The sequence below is a fragment of the Poecilia reticulata genome, linkage group LG3, assembly GCF_000633615.1.
Source record: "Poecilia reticulata strain Guanapo linkage group LG3, Guppy_female_1.0+MT, whole genome shotgun sequence".
NCBI lineage: Eukaryota > Metazoa > Chordata > Actinopteri > Cyprinodontiformes > Poeciliidae > Poecilia > Poecilia reticulata.
In genome coordinates, this window is record NC_024333.1 from 16,128,155 (window position 1) to 16,151,532 (window position 23,378).

The 23,378-nt window shown below is 37.8% G+C and overlaps 1 protein-coding gene across 1 annotated transcript; it reads left to right on the top strand.

The window, feature by feature from the left end:
* Positions 1-1,530: 1,530 nt before the first annotated feature.
* On the top strand, positions 1,531-22,803 carry lgr4 (leucine-rich repeat containing G protein-coupled receptor 4). Its single transcript, XM_008405162.2, has 17 exons — positions 1,531-2,004; positions 6,361-6,432; positions 6,964-7,035; positions 9,314-9,529; positions 11,153-11,224; positions 12,195-12,263; positions 13,693-13,764; positions 13,904-13,975; positions 14,152-14,220; positions 14,313-14,384; positions 15,812-15,877; positions 15,968-16,039; positions 16,138-16,209; positions 16,307-16,432; positions 17,787-17,884; positions 18,584-18,637; positions 18,764-22,803. Exons 1-17 carry the CDS (start codon positions 1,943-1,945, stop codon positions 20,167-20,169), a joined length of 2,742 nt encoding a protein of 913 aa, XP_008403384.1. The 5' UTR covers positions 1,531-1,942; the 3' UTR covers positions 20,170-22,803.
* The last annotated feature ends 575 nt before the right edge of the window (positions 22,804-23,378 follow it).

The following is a 23,378-nucleotide window of genomic DNA, read 5'->3' on the forward strand; positions in this document are numbered from 1 at the left end:
GGCAGTTGCAAAATATGCCTATTTTCTTCTTTTCTCTCTTTCTCCCCTGTCACTCTGTGATCTTAAGCATTTTGGGTAATGCTAAATATTACATTAGCATGGCAAATAAAAATGCATAACTTAGAAAATATGTTTATTAACAATATATTCATGTCATATTGTGCACCCTTAGTGGTCATAATGTAGTTGTAGTCAGTGTGTGTACTGACAACAAAACATGACACCTGTATTGCAGAACATTTATTTTGCCTGCAAATATATGTTGAAAAGAAATATTAAAAACCATTCGCTGCAAGCTGGTAAACAGGGTTCTGTGAATAATTTGATTTTAAAAATAGGGAAAACAATTTAGAAAGCTAAACATTTTCAATAACCATTTTGTAAACTGGGTTTGCTGCGATCTCTTAACATTAGTTGTTGATGTTTAACTCTGGCCTCTCCTTTATGAGTCTGTTTTCTTTTTTATTTGCATGCCTCACTTCTCTGTCAGATTATCTGCTGCTTCGGTGCTGAAATAAATCCAAAGGGCACATGGGATAGGAATTTGCAGATACCTGTTTGTGGAAGCATTTAAGCCTGTCACCATTTATCACAGCTGCATTTTTAGTGTCCTCTTGAAATCTGTTTTAGCAGGGACAGGCCAGGACCTTGATGAGTAAAGCAGCCAGGCACAGAGGGTGGAAAGAGTGGAAAGAGTGTGATAGAGACACTGTGAGGCCTCAACTATCCAAGCCCTGCATGAGATTTAGACCAGTAAACAATTCATGGAGAATTTAGACAAACTATAAAAAAATGTAATTAGGGATGGACCATTTGAATACTAGCAGTTAAACACACACTTTGTCTGCAGACCACCACCAGAGAAGTAGTCCAGGTAGAAAGAGGCGATAGTGGGGTTGGGGAGGTAAGCTAGATGTTGATAGAAACGTTGTAGCTGAATAGTCCGTAGGGTAATTGGATAAGCAGGTAAGTGGAGATGGGACATAGGTCGCTGAGATGATGAGGGTTCTGTCAGGGTGCATATTTTAAAGCCTGTGTGTGTGCATATGTGTCTGTGTGTGTATTTGGGTCTGCAGAGGAAGAGCAATGTGATCCTTGTAGGATTCAGGGGCCCACACACAAGGTCTGAGAGAGATCTGGCTATGAAACTCAAGATGGTCAGTTGGGGAGTGAAAAAGGAAGGAGAGTTCAAAGGGTTCCTTAATTTGAAAAGCTTGTATTTTTTTATTTATTTTTTTAAACTTTTGTTTAGGGGTTTTTTCCCAGTTATTGCCTTGTCATCCTTTATGTTGTCATCTAGGGATCTTTTCTTTAGACCAGGTAAGGGAATTCGTTCTTATCGAGATGAAACATGAATTTACCCTCATTGTTTACAACTCTGCCTCAGGAGGCATGATGGCAAACTTCTGTTTTTTTTATTCTTTCGTTTTAGTGCCATTAGACATTATTCCTGTTAGAAGTTTTTTATTATTATTATTTTTACGATTATTGTAAAATTTTTAAAACACAAACTCACAGTGTATTTAGTAAGGAAGTAAATCAAGTACTGAATGCATACTTTTCATGCAGCTACATGTCTGTTTTTACTTGTTGATTTGAAAAAGGAAGATCCCTGGGGCTAAATAGAAGGGCTTTTTTTCATGGTATTCGTTTTCTTGAGTTTAGACTAATACAGATGCATAAAACAGCTGTAAGCAATGTTGATTTTAGAACTACACAAGGTAAATATTTCTTGATTCCATGTCTAAAATGAAAACTAGGACACTGCAAAGTGAGAAAAGAGTAAAAATATCAAAGTAAGCATTTTATTAATCACTAACAGGTAAAACAACTCATTGATAAGCTCAATCTTGAAGCATTATCGAGTTCTTAAACCAAATGACTGGCTAAACTATTGTGTCATTGTGCTGCTTTTGTATTTTCTTTCCACAGTGACCTGAGTATGAACAACATCACTGAGCTTCCAGCATATGTATTCAAGAAGTTCCCCTACCTAGAAGAACTGTGAGTACATGCCCTTCTTTCTCGTGTTAAGGATGTATTTACTCTGTACAGTGTTGACATGAGGGCTGTTCTTTATGAAACGCACCTGGGTATTTGAATTCACACTGCAGGATGCACGGCATCGATGTAGAGCGTCCCCTCCTTCTCGGGTGTGGAAAACAGGCAAGAGGCAACAAATCACTCAACGTTCATGAACTGAGCCAGGGAGGTTATAAAGCATGTCATGCAGCTGAGCTAAAAAGGCGTTGCAAGGTGACACGCATTGAAGCAACAGTCATGCGACATCCGATGTGGATTTTTGCTTTTAAGGGATTATGAGGGTAGAAACAAAAACATCTGTGCGCATGGACCTCGTTGAATGGGCATAAATCTGATCTTGGTGGATGCTTTTTCTTTGCTCTAGTTTAAATACTTCAGTGTCTGGCTTAGTTCTGCTGTGAGTCAAAGATAAAAATCAGTCTGCCTGATATCAGGTAACATGCAGCCCTCTGAAGACAAAATGACCAATGAATTAAAATTCTCCAGAGGTTCCTGCTTTACTTGGCCTTTGTTAAGATGTTTTTTCAGCTCTTGTGCATCTTTCAGCTGGCCGAAGCTTCACCCGCTTCTTTTTCTTACACCAATCCAATTTTCTTTGTTGAGAAGCAATTTAGTTTTCATCGCATTGTGCAGAGGAATGCAAGGCAGGAAGGAAGAGGGCAAAACAATGGTTTCCACCGCAACAGGACTTAAAAACTCTCCTGATCTCTCCACGACAAGTGTCTTGTCCTAACTCATCAAAACTGATGGTCTGTTTGATTGACGTAAACCCTTAGTTAATTTGTGTGTTTGGGTAACCTTTGTTTCTTTGAGAACAAATCAGAAGACTTGTCTCTGTGAACTTTGGAGAAGGACTTTTTCGCTTCAGGTCTCCAGCATTGTCAATGAACCGAAGCATGGGCCCTGAGGGCAAAAACAGAGTGAGCTGACAGGGAAAGAGGGGGAAAACAAAGTGCAGGCCATCCTTAGACAGGGAAGCAAGCGAGAAAAAAAAAAATCCTCCTTCTTAGTCACGGAACCTCTTTTGCTGAATGCCCAGAAGATCAACAGACTTGATGACAGAGATATTGTCCGTCTCCTTTTGCAGATTGTTTATAATCTTAATGGTAACCTGCAATTGATAATCCTATCCATGTAGCAATCACAACTTCATTTCACAAGTGCCAGTCTTAGCAAATGATACTGTGATACAGTCTGGCATCATTTATTATCCGAAAATAAAATTATATTTTTCAATATTGGACTGCTTATGATTCTGCAGTTGCCCTGCGACAGACTGGCGACCTGTCCAGGGTGACCCCGCCTCTCGCCCGGAACGTTAGCTGGAGATAGGCACCAGCACCCCTGCCGACCCCACTAAGGGACATGGGTGTAAAGAAAATGGATGGATGATTCTGCAGTTTTAGTAATGTATTGTGATCTGCAACGATTAGCATTTTTCTTGCTATATTTCAAATGTATTATATTCCAGAAAATGTTTCATATGGGTACATTTTCATTGTACTGAAGCATATTTTGCTCTGTTTAAATATAACATAAATTGACAGTTTTTTTTTATTGAATTATCTCATCTATATACCACGCCTTTCAAAAATCTTCATACATTTTGAACTTTGAACCTATAGATTTTATCACATTACAATTTAATAATTTTAATGTATTTTGTTGGGGTTTTATCTGATACTCCAAAACAAATTAGCACATAATCAAGGAGTTTAAACAATAAGGGGCAAATATTTTTTAAATCTTTCTGGTACAATGCAATATAGAAGGGACGTTGAAGCTGGTCTGAGCTAATGGGGAATATGGAGGGAACTAAATATAGACAAAAACCTGTTTGAGCAGCTGAAAAATTAAAGTTGAGGCTGGCGTTCTTCCAATACAAGAACCTAAAGATGCAGCCATAATTCTGATTGAATGGGTAAAAATGTCAGTCTCTACAAGTGCAAAGGTAATTGAATTTAAACTATCGACTCCAGGGGCTCAGTACAAATGTACAAATGCAATATTTATTTTACATTCTTTTACCTAAAAATTTTCAAAACCTTCCATGGCTTTTCTTCTACTTCACAATTACACCACAAAGTAAAACTCAAGTAAATTTATCTTATAACATAAAAGTGTGGAAAAAGTAGAGGAGTTGTGAATATTTTTGAAAGTAGTAAAGAAACACTATGAACCATATGTACATTAAACTGACTCAAACCAGGGCAGGTACATATCTGAAATGAGATGTGTTCATTTGGCAACAATGCACATAAGAATTGAAGTCATGCTGTTCACTTCATCATCATCATGTCACCTGTTTAACAACGGTACAGAAACTGCCTTGAACATGTAGAAACTTATCGAGAGTGTATGTGTGTGAGGTGGAGTTTGGTTTTTATGTATAATAACGTCCCAAAGAAAAAGTTTCAACTTTGTCATTTAATTTACAGTGTAAGGTAGACTTGTTGGAGAAGTGTTGCACAACTAGAAGAGTGTGCCTCTTCTTCGTGACAGCTGTCAAAGCCCCGGAGCAACAGGTGATAAATCACCTGAAAGGTTAAAGTGGAGAAGCACTTTCGGTTGTGAAACCGGTAGCCAAACTGAAACATTTGTCAAATCCTGTTTGCTCTTATTTGCAGTTACCAAATAAAACTTTGTTCATTTTACTGTCACTTTGAAGATTATTTTGATAAATTTGGGTTTGAATCTTTTTTTTTTTCTAAATCTTTTTTTTTCTTTCTCGAAGATACTGACTATTCATACATTTTAACTTGGAGTAGCAGCCACTGTGTTTTAATATCCTGGTGTTGGCAGTTGGTTGATTTGAATTTTACGATCTAAATTAATAGCCTGCCTGTAAGCATAAATTAATAGCAAATAATTATCGGGGACTACGAGTAACTAAGATGTCAAGATGTTACATCATGTTGGTTTTCAAAAACATCAACTATTTCCATAACAAATATCTCAAATGCAAAATACATGAGGGATTAAATTACATTTCCACCTACTAATAATGTGCAGATTAAGCCAGTGTGATAAGAGGCAGCCGCTAGCCATTTTGCATGCCATTTTTATTTGATTTTATATTTGTTTTATTTTAGTTAATTTTATTGTATTTATTTATCACCTACAAAGCAAGACGGCAAAACACCTCAAATGTTTTGTTGGAATAGAAGAACAAAAGCGAATATATGTTTTGAGTGAAATAATTGCCCACTACCTTGTTGTTTTAAATATGTCTTAAAAGTAACTACAAACTAACTAATATAATAAAAAATAAGACAACTGTACTTTTCTTTACTAAGTAGAAATGATCATTCTTTTCAACCCCAACTTGATTTGACTTTGGGCTGCTGGAATAAAAATGTTAAGATTTCTGCTTCCCTATGACATCAGTCACATTATTGCTTTTTTCAAGCCCTTAGTTTTTATATATATTGCATATAGTGAAGCAACGTGTCTTAGGACCTCTTAAAGTATGAAGTCGTCCAACACACTTTCTCAAAGGATGCAGTGTCACAGTTTATTTGCCTGTGGTTCTAAATCAAAGTAAAAAAAAAAACATCCCCATTTGACTATCCACGAATAGATAGGTAGCACTCTCAACAAACTCCAGGCCAGGGTTGAGTAATCTCTCACACCTACTGGTGCTCTAACATAGCCAGTTCTGGTTCTCAGCCTCACACATAGCAGCTCTTGTTGCTGGGAACTCGGCCTGCTCTGACTCATGTTGCATGGCGATAAATCTCCTGCTAATCTCTCAGGCAAGATAGTGTACTTGGGCTCCATGTCCCAGTCAGCTTGTCCCATGCTTATTTACACCCAGGTTTCCTATTTACTTCCTGTTCCCAGCAGGAAAGGGAGGTGTCCCCTCTCTCTTAAATAATTTTGACACGCACTGAAGCAGCTGTTTGATAACAGTTTCAGGGGAATATAGGTTGCATAACCCTAAGAGGGATTAATTTTTTTTTTTCAATGTTTTTGTGAAAGGACTACTGCTATTGAAGTTGCAGTTACTAAAAGAAGGGAGGGGATCTAACAAAATAGTTATCCATGGGCAGGTATAATCTGCGTTGGGCGATCGAAGAAGTGACGGCAGGCCATGACAAAGGTACATGTCTTTGTCACCTTGAGCTCCATAATCAGCTTGAGAGGTGGAACCTAAGCTGCCCAGGGCGTGTGGGCTTTTAAAGCTAAAGCAATGATTGATTTAAAATTCTGTTGTACTTTACAGTTTCAATACAAAGAGATAAAGTATAGTGAATGTTTTTGAAATGTGTACAAGCTTAATAATTAAATGTAATTTTGACTCATTATCTCATCCAGACGACTTGCTGGGAATGACCTGACATTCATCCACCCTGACGCCCTGTCTGGTCTGCATCAGCTCAAAGTCCTGTAAGCATGCACCCTCCCTGCCAATGTACACGAGCATCTGCATACAGACTTACAAATATGGCAATATAAAGTTTTCCGCATGACAGGCTGAGTGTAAATGGTGACGTTTGGTATGGCATGCGTTTTGTTCATCTCGGCCCAAAATTTGTATGAGACGGCACCAACAGAACAGTGAATACAAGAACTGCTTTAATTTTAGTGCTTCATCAGCCAGGTTGCATCAGACTAGTTGTGCACACATTGTATGTCCTAAAAGATACACAAAGGGTATTTTCTGTTGATTTTGCGCCAAGTAAATAAGTGGTAGTCCTGTTTTCTTCACCAACTGAATTGGATTGCACCTGCCTGTGTTCTTTTAATTAAACTTTCATCTAAGCGTGTAAACTTCAGGATCACACGTTTAGATGTGTGTCAGGGCAGGTCTAATCTGTGTTGTTGTGTGAACTTGCTTAAAATTTATAATAATAAAATATTGTTCTGGCCTTGGCTGACATTTTAATCGTTTTTTCTCTTTTTTTTTTTTCCTTTCAGGATGCTGCAAAATAATCAACTTAAATCTGTCCCCAATGCAGCATTGAAAAACCTTCACTCGCTCCAGTCTCTGTAAGTCTTCAGTATGAACACACACATACATGCACATATGTGTTTTCATAATTATTTATGGGTGTTTTCTTTTGCAAAACCTTTATATTTGGGTGGAGCTTCCTGTCCAGCAGTAATACCACAAGTATACACAATACCACAAGAACCCAAGGCTATTCCAGAAGCAGAACTAAGGTTTTATATGCATCTTCATCATGTGTGTTTATGCGTCTCTGCTGTCGCAGTAAAAAAAAAAAAAAAAAAAATTGGTACATGTTATATGAAAGGTAAAAGTCAAGTACTGAGCGCTCTAATCAGGGTGCATGTGGAGTTCACACCATTGAAATGAACAGAGCAGCAACTGATCAAATCTCGTTAATTCCCCCAGCACTTCAGCTTTGCTTTGTATTCAGTGTTGATTATACAAATCTAATTCAAAACTCAGTCTGATTATCTGCTAACAGTCAAGATAACATGTTACAGACGTGTGTCATCGCAATAATAAACATTTTACCTCCCAAATTCCAAAATGTTTGCACTGACCTTGTTTTATTATTCATTCCAACACTCTGACTTGCTGTCTGCTTGAATGACTATTCTGTTCTGTGGTCTGCATTTATTTCACATACTAAGCAAATAATCACAGAGTCTTGGGGATTATTGTAAGAGATGATTTTTTTTTTTACGTGAAACATCTAATTGAGGGGCAAATATCATAATTTGGAACTGTCTTGCTGAATTTGGGTTTTAGTCTTGTACATAACTACTGCATCACAAAATGCCCACACTTGTTATGAGAAGGTTGGATTATATGTGAAACTTTCCTCTTATTAACAACAACCTTTGTGTACTCGGGCATTATCTTTGCTCATTTTCAGTTTGTTATTTATTTTCTTTCTTTAGAAGATTGTGAATGTCATCTTGTTTCTGCCTGTAAAATGTTATTGTTCAAAGCTTCCTCCCCCTCTTGCCTTCATCTTTGATACAATTTGAAGGTCTTAGCTTTGTATCTGTTGCCTCCCTCCACAATGTGCCTTTGAGCTTGACAGGGACTTAGAGTAATGAGTTCAGCTGTCGAGATGTGCTGAAAATTCAGTTTTCACCCATCACTCTTGTTTTTTCTTCCCCCGGTACTTTACGTCTCCTTTCTCCTTTAAATTGCCTTTTTGTGTCTATAACAGATGTCTTTTTTTTTTTAGTTCATAATTTTAAGTTCTGTTGCTTAAGAAATATGCTATGCTAAAGGAAAGACTTGGTTAGTAATAAGCCTTTGATAGCTAAATGTCAATCAAGACTGTTTTCCTTCCAGCGCAGATACTTGAGGAATTTTGAGGGAGGGTGAGACTCACATTCTGGGAAGATAGTAGGACAAAACTGCTTGGTTCAAGTGAAAAACAAAAAACGCTCATAAAGCTTAAACAAAGACAACTTTATTTTGTTCAGTCATCTTCAAGGAAATGTTTGTCCATCTGAAATCTCTGTCAAATGTAAAGATTCCACATCTCCTATTTAAATATAATTTAAATTTGGTGTTATTTTATGTTGAGATCCTGCAGTGGATATAATTTGGTTTTTATTATTAGAAGAAAGAAGTGGACAGGTCTGCCTATAACTTAGATTGCATCATGATTTTTACTCTCCTTACATTTGACGGTGCTTGCTCTTAAGCAGTGGAGCTACAGATTAATGCTTTCTAATGTTTTACTACTTTTGTAATCCATTAACTGCAATCACAGCACACTGGCAGTGTCCAAGTGTACAATCTAGAAGTGTTGCTTGGCATCAGTCATATTTTTTCTGACAGTGGCGCTAAGGTGTTTGTTTAAAGCAGCAGCTGCAACAGAATACTTACAACCATACAAACCACATCTAAAAAATAATGAAATACTTTCGAAGACATTCAAATGACACATATATTAATCCTGCATTTACCCCTGTAATAATTAGTCAGTGCTATGATTGTGGTCATTCTGATTAAAACATTTAAACATGAGCATCTTAAGCATTATGAAATTGTATTAGGGAGTATTATGTTCATTTTATTTCCGCAAATTGCATTTAGAAACATCAAGGTTGTTGTATTCTAATTTTAAAGCTTTTGTTCTTAAAGGAAATTGACAACTACATGCCCGTCAGTGAGTCTGAGCACTTCAGAAATTGTAAAATGAAACCCTTCGATAAAAAAATCGATACATTTATGTCAGCATGTGGGAACAAAAGACATTGAAAACGTTGTTTAATATCTGTGAAGTTTCATATACATGGGATTAATCCACTGATGTTTTTTCTGGATCTGTAGCCGCCTGGATGCCAACCACATTACAACTGTTCCTGACGACAGCTTCGAAGGTCTCCAGCAGTTGCGCCACCTGTGGCTGGATGACAATCACCTGACAGAAGTCCCCGTCAGTTCCTTGAGACACCAGTCAAATCTTCAAGCTCTGACTCTGGCACTCAACCGGATCTTGTATATACCAGACAACGCCTTCAGAAACCTGACTAGTCTGGTTGTGCTGTAAGTCTTATTAAGCATCGGGTCTGATTGTGGTTTAGGATATGGTTTTACACTGCGGCGTTGAATGTTTACAATGTGATTCACTCGTTTCTCTGGAGAGTTCGCCATAGTGAAGGGCGTGTGCAGAGTAGTGTAACCATCAGACCATGAAGTGTAATTTGCTATTTACACTGGTGTCTTCAGCGTAAGCTGTTAAATATGTTCATTAGATCAAGTACACTTTGGCTTTGTTTATCGTTGGTTAACCTGCAGTATAAATACAGGTCAGTGTTCAGAAAATTATGCATCATTTTATGAACCTCGGTTATCAATAATTCTACTTACATTTACCCCTGGCAGAGGTAGATTTGGAGTTTTGTTCAACTATGATGTTTATTTCTGATTGCAAATGAGACGGACATCTCGATCTCTAGAAGAAATTTAGAGCCCACTGCACTGAAGCCCATTGAAAACCTCATGGTTATTCCACCAAATATTGATTTCTGAACTCTTCTTGAGTTAAAACATCAGTATTGTTTTTTCTAAATGAATATGAACTATGAACTAGTTTTCTTTGCATTAACTGAGGTCTGAAAACACTGCATCTCTTACGTTATTTTTACCATTTCTCGTTTTCTGCAAATAAATAAAAAAATTTTGCTTGGACTTTCAGTAGTTCATAGAATAAAAAAACAATGTTCATTGTACTCAAACATATACCTATAAAAAGTAAAATCAGGGAAACTGATAATTTTAAGTGGTCTCTTAATTTTTTCCAGAGATATATGTATAATATTAAAGTTGCATGTCAAAACCGATTTGTTCCCTTATTAATAATAGCCAGTGGAAATGTGTTCTTGACATTATTGCAATCAAAATCAGCTGACCAGCCTTTTGCTTGTTCTTGTTCCCAATTTATCTTTGATGAACTGCAAGTCTTTGGGGCCTTTCGGCATCTCCTATAGAAATTCCCTATCAGAGAATGGGCCATTACAAAATATTAACATCCAGACTGGATGGACAGTTTTTAATTGAGACTGCAGGATCTCACTCAAAGAAGTCTGGCAGCTAAAACACCTACATCCTCCACTTATGTGACACGTGTAACCTGGGAGGTTGATGGATCCATGCTTCTATAATGATTTTTGGACATTTCAGGCCATAGCTTTTCTATATTATCTCCCACACAGGTGCCAACTCAGAATTTTCTTTGGTGGCAAATGTGAGAAACTCACATTTCGGGGTTTCAGTGTGGAAAAAGATGATAATGCCCAAACAGTGATATTGAATTAGGTTAATTGTGTTTCATAGACGGAGAGAGAAACAGCACCGTCCACATTGGGAGCTTGCATTAGATACTGTGTGATTTCACCAAAGTTGTTATTGCTGTTCCACATTTGGACAAACACAAACATCCAAGCACCCATGCACACTGAGTGGTACTGGTGAAGGTTTGTATAAACATACCAGAATAAACAGGAAGCGATGACCTGAATTTATTAGTGAGTTCAGCTCTGCTGTGGAGTACGAATGCAGTACAGACGCTTCATTTACTGACCCTGCTCCGCATTTAAAAAATATTTGTGTTCAGTTTATAAAGTCTTGTTGAATATCTCAGAGATGCAACTTATTTTGCTTTTCTAGGCATCTTCATAACAACCGAATTAAGGAGATAGGACCCAACTGTTTCGTTGGATTGGTGAACCTGGAGACGCTGTAAGTCCGCAGTTACTCTGTAGTTTGTTTATGTGTGTGTGCAGATGTATACTTGCATGCCTGTGTGTGTTTATGTATCAGTTTGAGTCAGTTTGGGTTTTTGGACTCTTGTTTGTATGTGCCAACAGCTCCCCCACCCATCTCTGCTACAGTCCTCAGACATCATTGTGTCCACTTCCTCCTTTAATTGCTCTAGGATAAATAGAGCAAAGTACATGATGCTAATCAAAATTTCCCTCCCAACTGTTCACTTCCTACTGACTCACAGCCTTACCTAGTGACAGAGACATTAATCTTCCCTGAATGGTCAGCTGAGAAATATGAAATTGAACTGTTGTTGCTAATTTCTTGAATATTGAAGATTTAAAGGCAATTTGCCATTTTAAGAAATTGTCTAACATCCTAATGAAATAAAATGACTGTGATATGTTTTGTACATGGTGATCATTTTACACTTTCACCAATTGTTTCATTATATTGGAAAAAATGTGTTAGTTTACCGTCAGGCTGCGTATAAAATATAATGTATCGAATAAAATGAATTCTTCCACATAGACATTTTGTAGCTTTGTAAGATGATTCATGCGTGACATTTTGGAGGCTGCCATTGGAAACATTTGAGACTTTTTTTTAATACACTTTGACAGCAGATTTTTGAAAGCAAATTTCCATTTGTATTTATTTGCATAATCCAATAAAATACTTAACAAGACACATTATGGAATCAGTTTATGTATAAATTTATTATTGAATTATGTGTTTATGAAAGCTATGGTTCTGATCCCGGTTATGATAATTAAAGAAATCCATCTGAAGATGTTGAAATCTAATAGGCTCTTCCTTTCCTCACATTTCACTTATGTTTGATTAAAATTGCCTTAAAGGCAGTCCATAATTTTCACATAGACACGAGCTAATTGCAGCAATCTTACACTGTGACTCAAATATCTCTGTCTCTCTCTCTGTTTAGAGATCTTAATTTTAACAACTTGAAGGAGTTTCCTAAAGCAATAGAGGCCTTGCCCAAACTGAAAGAACTGTAAGTATATAACGATTTAAGATAAGGGCTATTAAAGCTATGAGTAACCCTTTTTGCTGTGTTGTACATCTTAAAAATTACAAGTACTTGAGTATTTGAGCTATACATTTGAGAAGATGAACATTTTAATGCAGTGAAAGCAGGCAGGGTTTTCTGGCTTATGCTGAGTGTGAAAATATTTACTTATAAAAATGTCTCATGTTCTTACAGTTAAATATAAGACGATCTGTGAAAAGATCGAGCTCCTCCACCCTCTCTAGTGCTGCTATTGCCGTCTGAAGAAATTCACTGCTCCAGGTCAAAAATAACCAATCAGAGCCAGGAGGAATGTCTTAGTGCTGTCAGTCATGCTTATAAACATGCTGCTAAATGTGCTAATGGCAAAGAAACAATTTACCACTATAGGAAAACCATTTATCCTCTGTCATCAGTGGCAATAATAACTTGCCTTAGCATTCGTGGCAGTCTATGTTGTGGTGAACCAGCTGTAGCATAGGAAAGATCAAGGGGGATCATGTGAGCGGTGCGCACACGAGCATGATTGACAGCGCTAAGATCCTCCTGGCTCTGATTAGCCTTTGCTGACTGAGTGGTGTATTTCTGCAGTTATTACTGGGAGAAAGCAGAGGAGCTTGATTTTATTTTCATATTTCATCTTTTTTACATTACACAATCATGACATAATGGTAGTTTTAACAAATATGCAAAAAATATACTTCTTTTAAAAGCTACATACTATAGCTTTAAGGCTGGACTACAGTTCTTGTGAAGATTTTGTTTACATGACCTCAAACAAACTTGAAAACCAGTAGCTGGATGAAAACAATTCTGTAGAGAAGAGTGGGCCAAAAGTTTACCACCACAGCAATGTCGAATACCCATTGCCTGACTTAACAAACTCTTGATGTTTTTCGGTTTAGGGGAAGTTACTTGTTTACAGATTGCTTTAGATATATTTTCCACTTTATATTGAAGCCATCATTTAAAAACTGCATTTTGTGTTTGATTCATTACCTTTGGTCGTAAAATGAGTTTGAGATGCTTGACAAAAAACTAAATGAAAGAAATCTGCAACTGAACAAGTACTTCATTTATTATGTCAATATTTTGAAGAACATTTTGCTTCTTAATTTCAATAAGAGAGGAGAGCACAATGAAACTAACACAATCAAACTAACAACTTCCAGGCTGTTAGTTTGAACGCTTTACTTTAAGCTTCTTTACCTAAAACAGTTAAAAAACAAATGTATTTATTTTAATTTTTAAAATATTTTCTGGCTTTTTCTGTTTGATTTTAATTTGATGGAACTAACTATGCTTACTGCTTTATTATGTTAGTTTTGGCCTTTTGCCTTATATTGTCTTTGTCACATTAACGTGACAGTGGTGATAAGCATCTAATCGCTGTCCCTTGACTTTTGCTCTGCAGTGGGTTTCACAGCAATGATATTGCTGCCATTCCAGAAAGGGCCTTTCATAACAACCCCATGCTGCGAACCATGTAAGGTCAAACCCACACAATGGAATAGTCTACATGTAGTTTTATCTTTAAAGGACACAAGTTTAAGGCACAGAACAAATGTCCAGAAGATGGTGCCATACTCATTGTGCTCTCCTCTCTTATTTTGATCTCGTTTCAGACACTTTTATGACAACCCTCTGTCATTTGTGGGAGCTTCAGCTTTCCAAAATCTCTCAGACCTGCGCTCTCTGTAAGTTTGACTTTGAATCACGAGTTACTATCTGTGTGACCTCTTCAAGTCAGCTGTGATCAAAACAAGTTCTAAGCAAATTATGTGTGGTTTATAGTATCCATGTGTCATCCCCATCAACACATACCACAGTTTTTACGATAAATATTCCAGTATTAATTATAAGCATTTTGCAGAATGTTGCGTGGTGCCAGTCTGATGAAGGACTTCCCCATCCTCACATGGACTAACAATCTGGATAGTCTGTGAGTAATACAACATTTTATTCTTTGCTGCTTATTTGAGTTTCAGATGCAACTAAATAGTGGGATTTTTGTTTATTTCTTTTTACCTCTAGGACCCTCTCAGGTACCAAGATATCATCCATACCTGCTGATCTGTGTGAAGATCTCAAGTTCCTTCAGACACTGTAAGAGACTCTTCCAGTTACAGTATTGTGTGTTTCTTTAGAACTGGAAAATGTATACAATTACAGCCACCACTGCAGTATTGTTGTCTAAAATATTACATTTGCAAAAAAACTGGGGTATTATAACTCAGGGTGCTGGTGCATGAAACTTTTACTTGTAATAAATTTGACCTTTTGGATTGGATTGTCCTCGATGCAAATGATAATGTTTAGTATTAGTTGCTGATTCTGACAGAGTGGAGGTGACATTGTGATGATTAATTGTAATCAACATTGTCATTGTAATATCAGTAATAGTATTGCAAGTACGTGTTTTGCTGATATTGCGAAGCGCTACTTTATAAATGCCTCTCTCAGACTGACAGCAGGGGGTCCATTCATTTCTGAGTAGTTCTGTTGTCGATGTAAATCACATCATCCAGTCTGGCTTTCAGGGCTTCATCCTCTGATTTCCTTGTTCACTTCAGCTTGATGCTTCAGGTTGTCTTAAATGTCGATGTTGATCTGGTCGCAGCAGCACTGCTGAATAGTAAAGTGGTCTTAATTTATCACCTTTTACTAATTAAACAATGTGTTTTTTATCATCACAAGTTGAATGTTGCTACTGACATTTTGGTTTATATCTGGTCAAAAAGTATTTATGCTTATTAGAAAAGTTTGGGTTTAATACTGTGTTATTTTATACCAATCTAATGGAGTTGAGAGATCAAAAATAACATTTAAGTGACAGTAAAAATTGTGACAGCATATCATCTAACGGCAGCATATTTTCTACATGACTTCTATAAGGTCTTAAAAGTCATATATCTTTTTTTAAGCCTAAAAGATTTTAAATATGCACATTTCTTTTCCCCCATTCTCCCATGATCTTTTTGGAGAAATGCCCTTATGTTGTATTTTGTAGTTCTGGGTGAGGATTTCACGTGTAATCCTATATCTGAACTACAAACCCCATGATGCAGGGAAAGCACTTCAAATGAATTTAATTCCAGACTTTCTGCCTTCCCAACAAACCTATGAAATGATTCTGCTTCTTAAACTGACTAAACTGGTTTTAAGATTCAAAATTCAGGTATTATTTTTACATTATTATGTTCCATCATTACAGGAAAGTGTCTATTTGAAGAGGTTTGGGTTGTAAGAAAGAATCTTGATTGAAGCTTGTTGTCAGTAACTATCATGAAACTTTCAAACGGTTTTAGAAAGTTAGGTAACATTATATTTATCGAGAATTATCTAAAAAAAATATGTATATTGTTAAGTTTATTTCATAATTAATACTATAAAATTTTTATCATGTTTATCTTAAAAAGATTAAACTTAACTTGCAGAATCCTTGCTCTAAGGTATAAGCAGTTTATATAATTATTTTCCCCCAGTTGATGGTTTTCTTGTTATTGAAGTTTTTGGGTTTTTCTCTTAAACAGTGACCTGTCCTACAACGAGGTGAAGCAGTTACCGTCCTTCCAGGGCTGCAGCCAACTGCAGGAGATGTGAGTGGAATTTTTTTGTAAATATACCATTAGTTGTTACAATAAATGACTCCTAAAATAAATGCCAAAAATTCTTCTTGAAATCTGCAGAAGCTTCCAGCACAATCACATTCAACAAATTGACAGAGATACTTTTCAGGATCTCTCAGCGCTCCGTTTGCTGTAAGTCCTTTAAGACACGGAATAACAAAAACTAAGTTCAAGAAAACAAACATTTCACTCCATGTTTTTGTCTTTTCTTGTAATGTGATAATTTATAGAGACCTGAGTAGGAACGAAATTCGAGTTATCCACAAAGATGCTTTCCTCAGTCTCACTGGACTCACCAACTTGTGAGTACAAACCTTCTTACAAATCTCCTGCATGGATTTGTCCATTTTTGCAAATGTTCCATAAACATTAACTGGATCTATTCAAACGATTCTGCAGAGATCTGAGTATGAACTCCCTGTCTGTGATTCCGACAACTGGACTGAGCGCTGTCATTCAGCTGAAACTTTCAGGAAACCCACAGATGAAAAATGTTCTTCCTGCAAAAAACCTGCCAAAACTCAGGTGAGAATGAACTTGTGTTTTCTTTTGCGCTTGAAGCATCCAGGAGAGAATTGACTGTGGAACTGTGACATTTCAGGTTAAATTTAAAATAAAATAACAACGTCTTTTGAGGGTCTCACAGAGCTCTGTTGAATTCACCATCTCAGAATAAAAAGACTATGGTGTAGCTTCAAATGTATGAAGATATGACTCGGCAGATATGACAGCATTAATTCCTCAGCAAGGTCAGAGAAGCTGGTTTAAGTTCATGGGAAGATGGATGAAACTAAAGAGAGGGCAATTAGAAAACCACTTGAAGGCTACAAACATTTTGATACATGGGCAAAGATTTACCTTCCAGTCTTTCCTAAGACATACAACCGGAAATATGGAATGAGTTTGTTCGAAGCATGTTCATGTGCAACAATGGGCTAAACCTGTAATTACATTTCTTTTGATGCCCTCTGCAAGCTTGGATTTATATGACTTTCCCAAGAAAATGGTAAAATCTCAGTTTCAGAAAGCTGGTAGAGATAGACTTTGAGGTGTTGCCGCTTCAAAAGGTTGTTCATTAAATTATTGAATAAGGGAAAGGACCTTTCAGATTTCCATTTGTGTAAAATATATATTTTTCCTCCTCCTTATGATTATGCCCTACTTTGTGTTGATAGAGCACAAAAAATATGTTAATGTTTGTGCTTGTTGCATAACAAAATGGGGGGGGAGGGGGGAGTTGAAGAGGTATTAACTGACTTCTGTAGAGTATTGCGTTTGATTTCTTGAAATATACATTGTAACATAAAATGTTGAGTTACTAGTCATTGAAAAGTGATAAAAACCAAAGCACATAGGGGAAAAGAAAGACAAAAACCTGAATAACAAATCTATAAATGGAAACATTTAATAAAAGGCAACCTTATCAGCCTGTGAGATGTTTTGTAATAATATGTGTGTTTTTTCCAAAGTTAAGGATACAAGAGTGTTTTTTTAGGACTTGGACAAATTGTATCACAAAAGCGCAAGCACTCCACAGGAGTAATACAGACTGCGCTGCATAAACTCACACTGAGTGCTCTGTTGTTGTTTAGTTTAGCTGATACCCCGGAAACAAATGAGAAATTGCATGCAAAGAGACAGCAAAGCAGAATCCAACTCTGCGTGTTAACATTTAATGAGGAAGCCAGGCAAATCTGTTTTCTGCATATTTGTTGCTATTCTAGGAAAACATCCAAATATTTGGACGAATACAATCAGAAAGCCCAAATATTTGCTGAGCCACACACTTCTAGTGATCTTTTTAGGAGCGTTTTTAAAGATGACATGCCCATATCAACAACAGACTCTTAAATTCCTTATTTTAAATTATTGTTTGCAGGTCCATCTCTGTCCCTTATGCCTACCAATGCTGCGCATTCATTGGATGCGACTCGGTGACGAGGTCCGCTGAGCAAACGGACGTGAAGAAATCCACAGGTGGGAATGGACGCTCGTCTTTTTTACAAATGAATAGCCGACGTGTTAACTTGTGCTGTCTCTCATAGAGGATGGATTCACGTGGTTTAGTTTAACTAAATCTCTATGTAGAATTAACAACAAAGGTTTTAAAGCTGGATTTAGAAAATAAGACTCCACAGTATTATAAAAAAATTCTCAGGCTCAGAGTCAGAAGAAAACCATCCAAACTATATTTAATACAATATTTAATGACAGACTGGACAAAATGAAGACATGAATAAACAGGTGTTAAGTTAGTCATTAAGACACCAAAACACAGCGTTGTTTGTGATAAAATTATAAATTCATCATGAACGGGTTTTATAATTAGTTCCATAATTTTTCTTAGATGGTGTAAATATTACTTTAGAATAAATTTCAAAATAATTAAGTTAGTTTTTTTGGATGACTGTTTATAAATCTTAAAACAGAATTGTCATGATAAATTAGGTTTAAGGAAAAATTATTTAGTTACTCACCTACAGCATCAATGCAGAGTTAGAGCTGCACTAAATGTGGGTTTGATTAGAAAATGTTCAAGTCATTAGGAACTTGAAACTTCACTCTGAATTGGGGCGAAAGACTTGGGATTTGACTTGCACTTTGATACATCTCTGCTGATGACACATTCACATAATCTGATCATGCTTTTTTATGTCTACTTTTGTGCCGTTGTAGGTGTAGAAGATGGTGAGCAGGTCTCAATGATAATGCATTGTTCACCTTCACCAGGTAAACGGTCAAGCCTCTCTAATCTTGTCTCTGTGTTAATGAAACAATGCTGAAGAATTCTTTGACAGTCCTAAATGATCTTATTACATTTTCATTTCTAAACATCGAAACTGTTTCTGTGTTCAGGAGCCTTCAAGCCTTGTGAGCACCTCTTGGGGAACTGGATGATTCGTCTGACAGTGTGGTTTATCTGCCTGGTGTCGCTGGTCTTCAACAGCCTGGTGCTGGTGACCACCTTCTCGCCTACTCACCAAGCCACCGGTTATTCCCACTACCTGACTCCGTCTTTGTCACCAGCCAGGCTGCTAATGGGTCTGCTGGCCCTGGCCAACCTGCTCACTGGCCTGTACGTCGGCATTCTGACCGTGCTCGATGCGGCAACGTGGGGATCCTTCGCTGAGTTCGGCGCGTGGTGGGAGATGGGTCCCGGCTGTCAGATCACCGGAGCTCTCGCTGTGTTCTCTTCGGAGTGGTCGGTGCTGCTGCTGGCGCTGGCAGCCGTGGAGCGCAGCATGGCGGTCCGGATGATCCTGGGAAAAGTGCTGATGTCGCCCAGGAGGAACGGCAGCAGCCATCGCAGGTGTTTTAGAGGTTACCAGTGCTTTGGCCTGGCCGCGGGGCTGCTGGGGTTGCTTGCAGCGGCCGGAGCATGTCTGCCTCTTCTGACCTTCAGCGACCAGTCGTCTTCTCCCCTCTGCCTGCCGTTCGCTGGTGGGGAGAGTCCGGCTCTCAGTGTCACAGTCATTCTGGTCCTGCTCAATGCCCTGGCTTACCTCTTCACGGCTGCAGTTTACACCCAGCTCTACTGCCACCTCGGCAGGGTGGAGCTGGCAGACCCAGAGCAGACCGGCGCCCTCCGTCATGTCGCCTGGCTCATCTTCACCAACTGCATCTTCTTCTGTCCCGTCGCGGCTTTTTCCTTCGCCCCTCTCCTGACCGGCTCTACGGCCGGCGGCCCGGAAATCGCCAAGTCCGTCACCCTCATTTTCTTCCCCCTCCCCGCATGCCTGAACCCGGTGTTGTATGTGTTTTTCAGCCCAGCCTTCAGAGAGGACTGGTTAAGGCTGCGCGGTCACATGGGTTTGACCCAAGAGGTGAAGGCCGGCACTGAAAGTGGCTGCGACGATGGCGGTGGAGAGTCTGAGCTCACAGACGAGGGATCCTTCTCCCACCTGGGCTTTGACTGTGGTGTGTACTCTCAGCTTTGTGGAGAGACTGTGTGCGAACAGTGCGAGGCAGTCCTGCGTGCCCGGACCTGCTCGTCCCCCTCAGCCTCCTCGGTCTGCAGACATTTAGTGAAGTCTCACAGCTGTCCCACCCTTCTGGCTGGAGCCGCAATATGCCCGCGCTCCGAGGGGTTCTGGGCAGACAGCGGCACGCCCTCTGCTCAGTCCGAGTACGCCGACGAGGGGGACTCGTTTGTTTCAGACAGTTCAGACCAGGTTCAAGCCTGCGGCAGAGCCTGCTTCTGCCAAAGCAGAGGACTTCCTCTTGTACACTACTCATACAACATACCTCGAGTCAAAGACTAAGGTTGCCTCAGTACTCCAGTACGTCAGTGTGCACAGATATGTGAATTTAGATTCTTCAAGATGATGTAATTTTTTTATATATAAATATATATGTCAGATGCATATATATATATATATATGTCAGAACAGAAAATGTGCCAACTACCTTTGCAATTCATCAAGCACTTATGTTTGTAATTACTGTTAGCAAAGATGCAACCAATCATTGAAAGGGAATTTCCAGCTGAAAGATATTTCTAGATGAAATGAACTGAGTACTTCATGTTACAAACTGCTCAATTAAAGAAAATCTGACCACCGGTGCCTGCCTGCCTCTTGCGATCAACTGACATGACGATGATGATCACGACGCAAGCTAAAGGGGGTCAAAGATGTAATGATTTTTCTTTTTTATGTGTTCTGTACTGATAAGCTTTGTTAATGTATCATGCATCAAATTTTAAGATGTCTCCACAGCAACTTTATTTTTTTAATTTGATGATTTTATATATAAATGTAGCAAATGTAATAATCATTGTTAGATTTTTTTTAGGGTTGTTTTGTGTGTGTATGTGTGAATGTTTAAGGTGATCCGGGGTTCCGACACATTTTCCAGGTCGAGATGAGATTTGAAAAACACAATAAGAAAAGTTATTGTATTTTCAGACTTCTTTCCCATTTTCTAAAAATTGTGTCCTTTCTTATATCCTTCCCACTTTGTGTCCATCTTTTCTTCGTTGTGTCATTTCCTTCCCTATAATCTTATGTCGTTCTGTCTTTACTTTTTGTTCCCCATCTATCCTACTTATTTTCTTGTTTTTCTTCCCCTTATTGTCTTTTACCTCCCTTCTTTTCTTCCTTATGTCCTTCCTTTATTGTCACCTTATGACCTTCTCCTCCCCTCCTCTGTGTCTGCATTTTTCCTACATTTTTCAGTGAACTTCAATATGAAATATAAAAGAACGCTGGAAAGTTGAGTCACAAAACTTAAACGATCAATGTATTGGAACCCTGGTGACGTTCACCTTGTGAGGGTTGAATGACTTAGCATCGATAACTACTAGCCAATGAGCACGTGATTGTCACACACCGGCGCAGGAATGGTGGAGGTCAGTCTGTAAGAAAAACAAAACAAGTATTTTGTTTTACCCTCCTCATACTAAGAATGTGATAAAAGTAGCAGATATCACTGTTTTAACAACTGTGTGTGTTCGCTTTGACACGTGTTATTTATTGTTTAAGCAGACAGTAGTGTTTGGGTGGAGGCGGATTTGTGGTGGCCTCCGAATAATAAGTACACAAGTCTTTATAATCCAAGCATTCACCAAAACAGCGCCTCTCTTTTTATTCCTGTCTTTCATTAGGTCAAATTTGGAAAATCTCACCTTCTTTAAAACTTTGAACTTTTTATCCTGTTGTTGTTTTTTTTCTTTCTTCTTCCAGACTATGTAATGAAATGGTGTTGCTTTGACTATATCTTCTGTCTAATTTGAGCCTCGTTAAATAATCCTTGCCAGTTATGGTACAATTCAGTTTAATTGAGTCTCCATCCAAGTTAAACTCACAAACGAGTTTAACTTTCTGTGCTGGTTAACGACTGGCAACCAGCCGAGTCAACAAGAAGGTATGGAAACCTGCTCCAAATAAAACAAAACGGACCAACATATATCCACATATTTTTTTGTGGCTTGAAATGTATACATCATGGTAAGAAATGGTTAAAATATGGTATGAGAGAACATATTTATTCTCCTGTCAAGTTCCATTATCGGTGATTTCTTACTGTGTCCTTAATTAGTTTTTTTTATGTATGTGACAAAAAGAGCATTATTGTATTACAAAGTGAATAAGTGTAGATGTCTTTTCATCCTGACCTGGTTGAGACTGGGCGTGACAGAGTCTGACGGATGTTTAGTGTGCTCAAGCATGACTGCACGCATTGAGGTGGTTACACCCTCGGAGCATGTATCCACAAGCGCACGCCATGTGAGTGCTCAGGAATTCAGGCAATGTAGGGAACTGCTCTCCTCCAGCACCGAGACGTTCCCATGTCTTCTTTAGGCTCCAGTCTGTGTTGAGTTTGATTATTGTAGACACATCTTGCAACAAGACACATCGATTCTCGGTTTGGTTTCGCCACCTGATCTCCTGTCTACTGAAAATGTACGAATCTTTCAGTGTTTTTTTTTTTTTTTTTTTTTAATATATATTTTTAATGTAAATTATTTGAAAAAGGAAACTCAAGAATGGGATGCTTGCTAAGGAAGCTACCTCCTTGGTTGTTGAGGCTGCCAGCAGTGCTTTGTAAAAGAGAGTCTGTTTTTATTTTTCACTGTTTGCATCCTCAGCTTTATGATGTTAACCTTGGCTGTACATCATTTTAGTAATGTACAAGTTGTGGGAGGAATCTATGTACTGTATACTGTGATTTTTCTTTTCCCGTTTCTTAACCAAATCCTAAATATGACTTTTTCCCCCTTCTCATAGATACAAAATTACAGAATACATATTAGCTGAAATATTTTACATTATTTCTGTTCGATTTGAATCTTACTTGTTGTTTTGTGTCAGAGCTCCCTGTGTTTTTTCTTTTCAAATAGGTAAATCAATTCTTTAAATTGTGAATGAATAAAATTGAAAGAAAAAAAACATGGATCTTTTATGCTCATTCAGCCTTAAATATTTAAATTTGAAGTATACTTGTTAATTTTTTCAATACACTGTTGTGTGGAATTGAACTGTTAATTATAGCACATGGCCAAGCCAATATATCTTTACTTTAGAAATTTGGTTTCTAAGTAAAACAAACAAACAAAAAAAGATACTTTCTGGTCAAATTCAACTTCTCAAACTGCAGACTCCAACTTCAGTTTTGCTACATAAAATAGTAATGCAAAGAAACAAAATATTCTTTTAAAAACCATGAAATGATAACAAAAAATCTCTTAAAAAAAAAGCTTAAAAGCTCTTTTAATAAAAAAAATCACACATTTTTCTCAATTTCTGTCATGTCACCAGTACTGAGATCGGCCGGTTGGAAGAGTCACACCTGTTATCATTTGACACTGGAACAAAGCTTTTTGTTTGTTTCCACATATATCTGCATCTTTACTGGCTTGCTGTTTTTAATGGTCAATCAAAAGATGACTGATTAAAGTAGGTAAATATCTCTTTAAATGAATCATACAAAGTGTTTGTTTTCCTGAGATTGAATCCTAATCCTCACCATC

Bases quoted from the DNA above. Each gene is read 5' to 3' on its own strand.
- lgr4 (XM_008405162.2), top strand. From the start codon at position 1,943: ATGAACAACATCACTGAGCTTCCAGCATATGTATTCAAGAAGTTCCCC. The intron at 15,878-15,967 runs GTGAGTGGAATT...TGAAATCTGCAG, and splicing joins TGCAGCCAACTGCAGGAGAT to AAGCTTCCAGCACAATCACA. The intron at 18,638-18,763 runs GTAAACGGTCAA...TTCTGTGTTCAG, and splicing joins GCATTGTTCACCTTCACCAG to GAGCCTTCAAGCCTTGTGAG.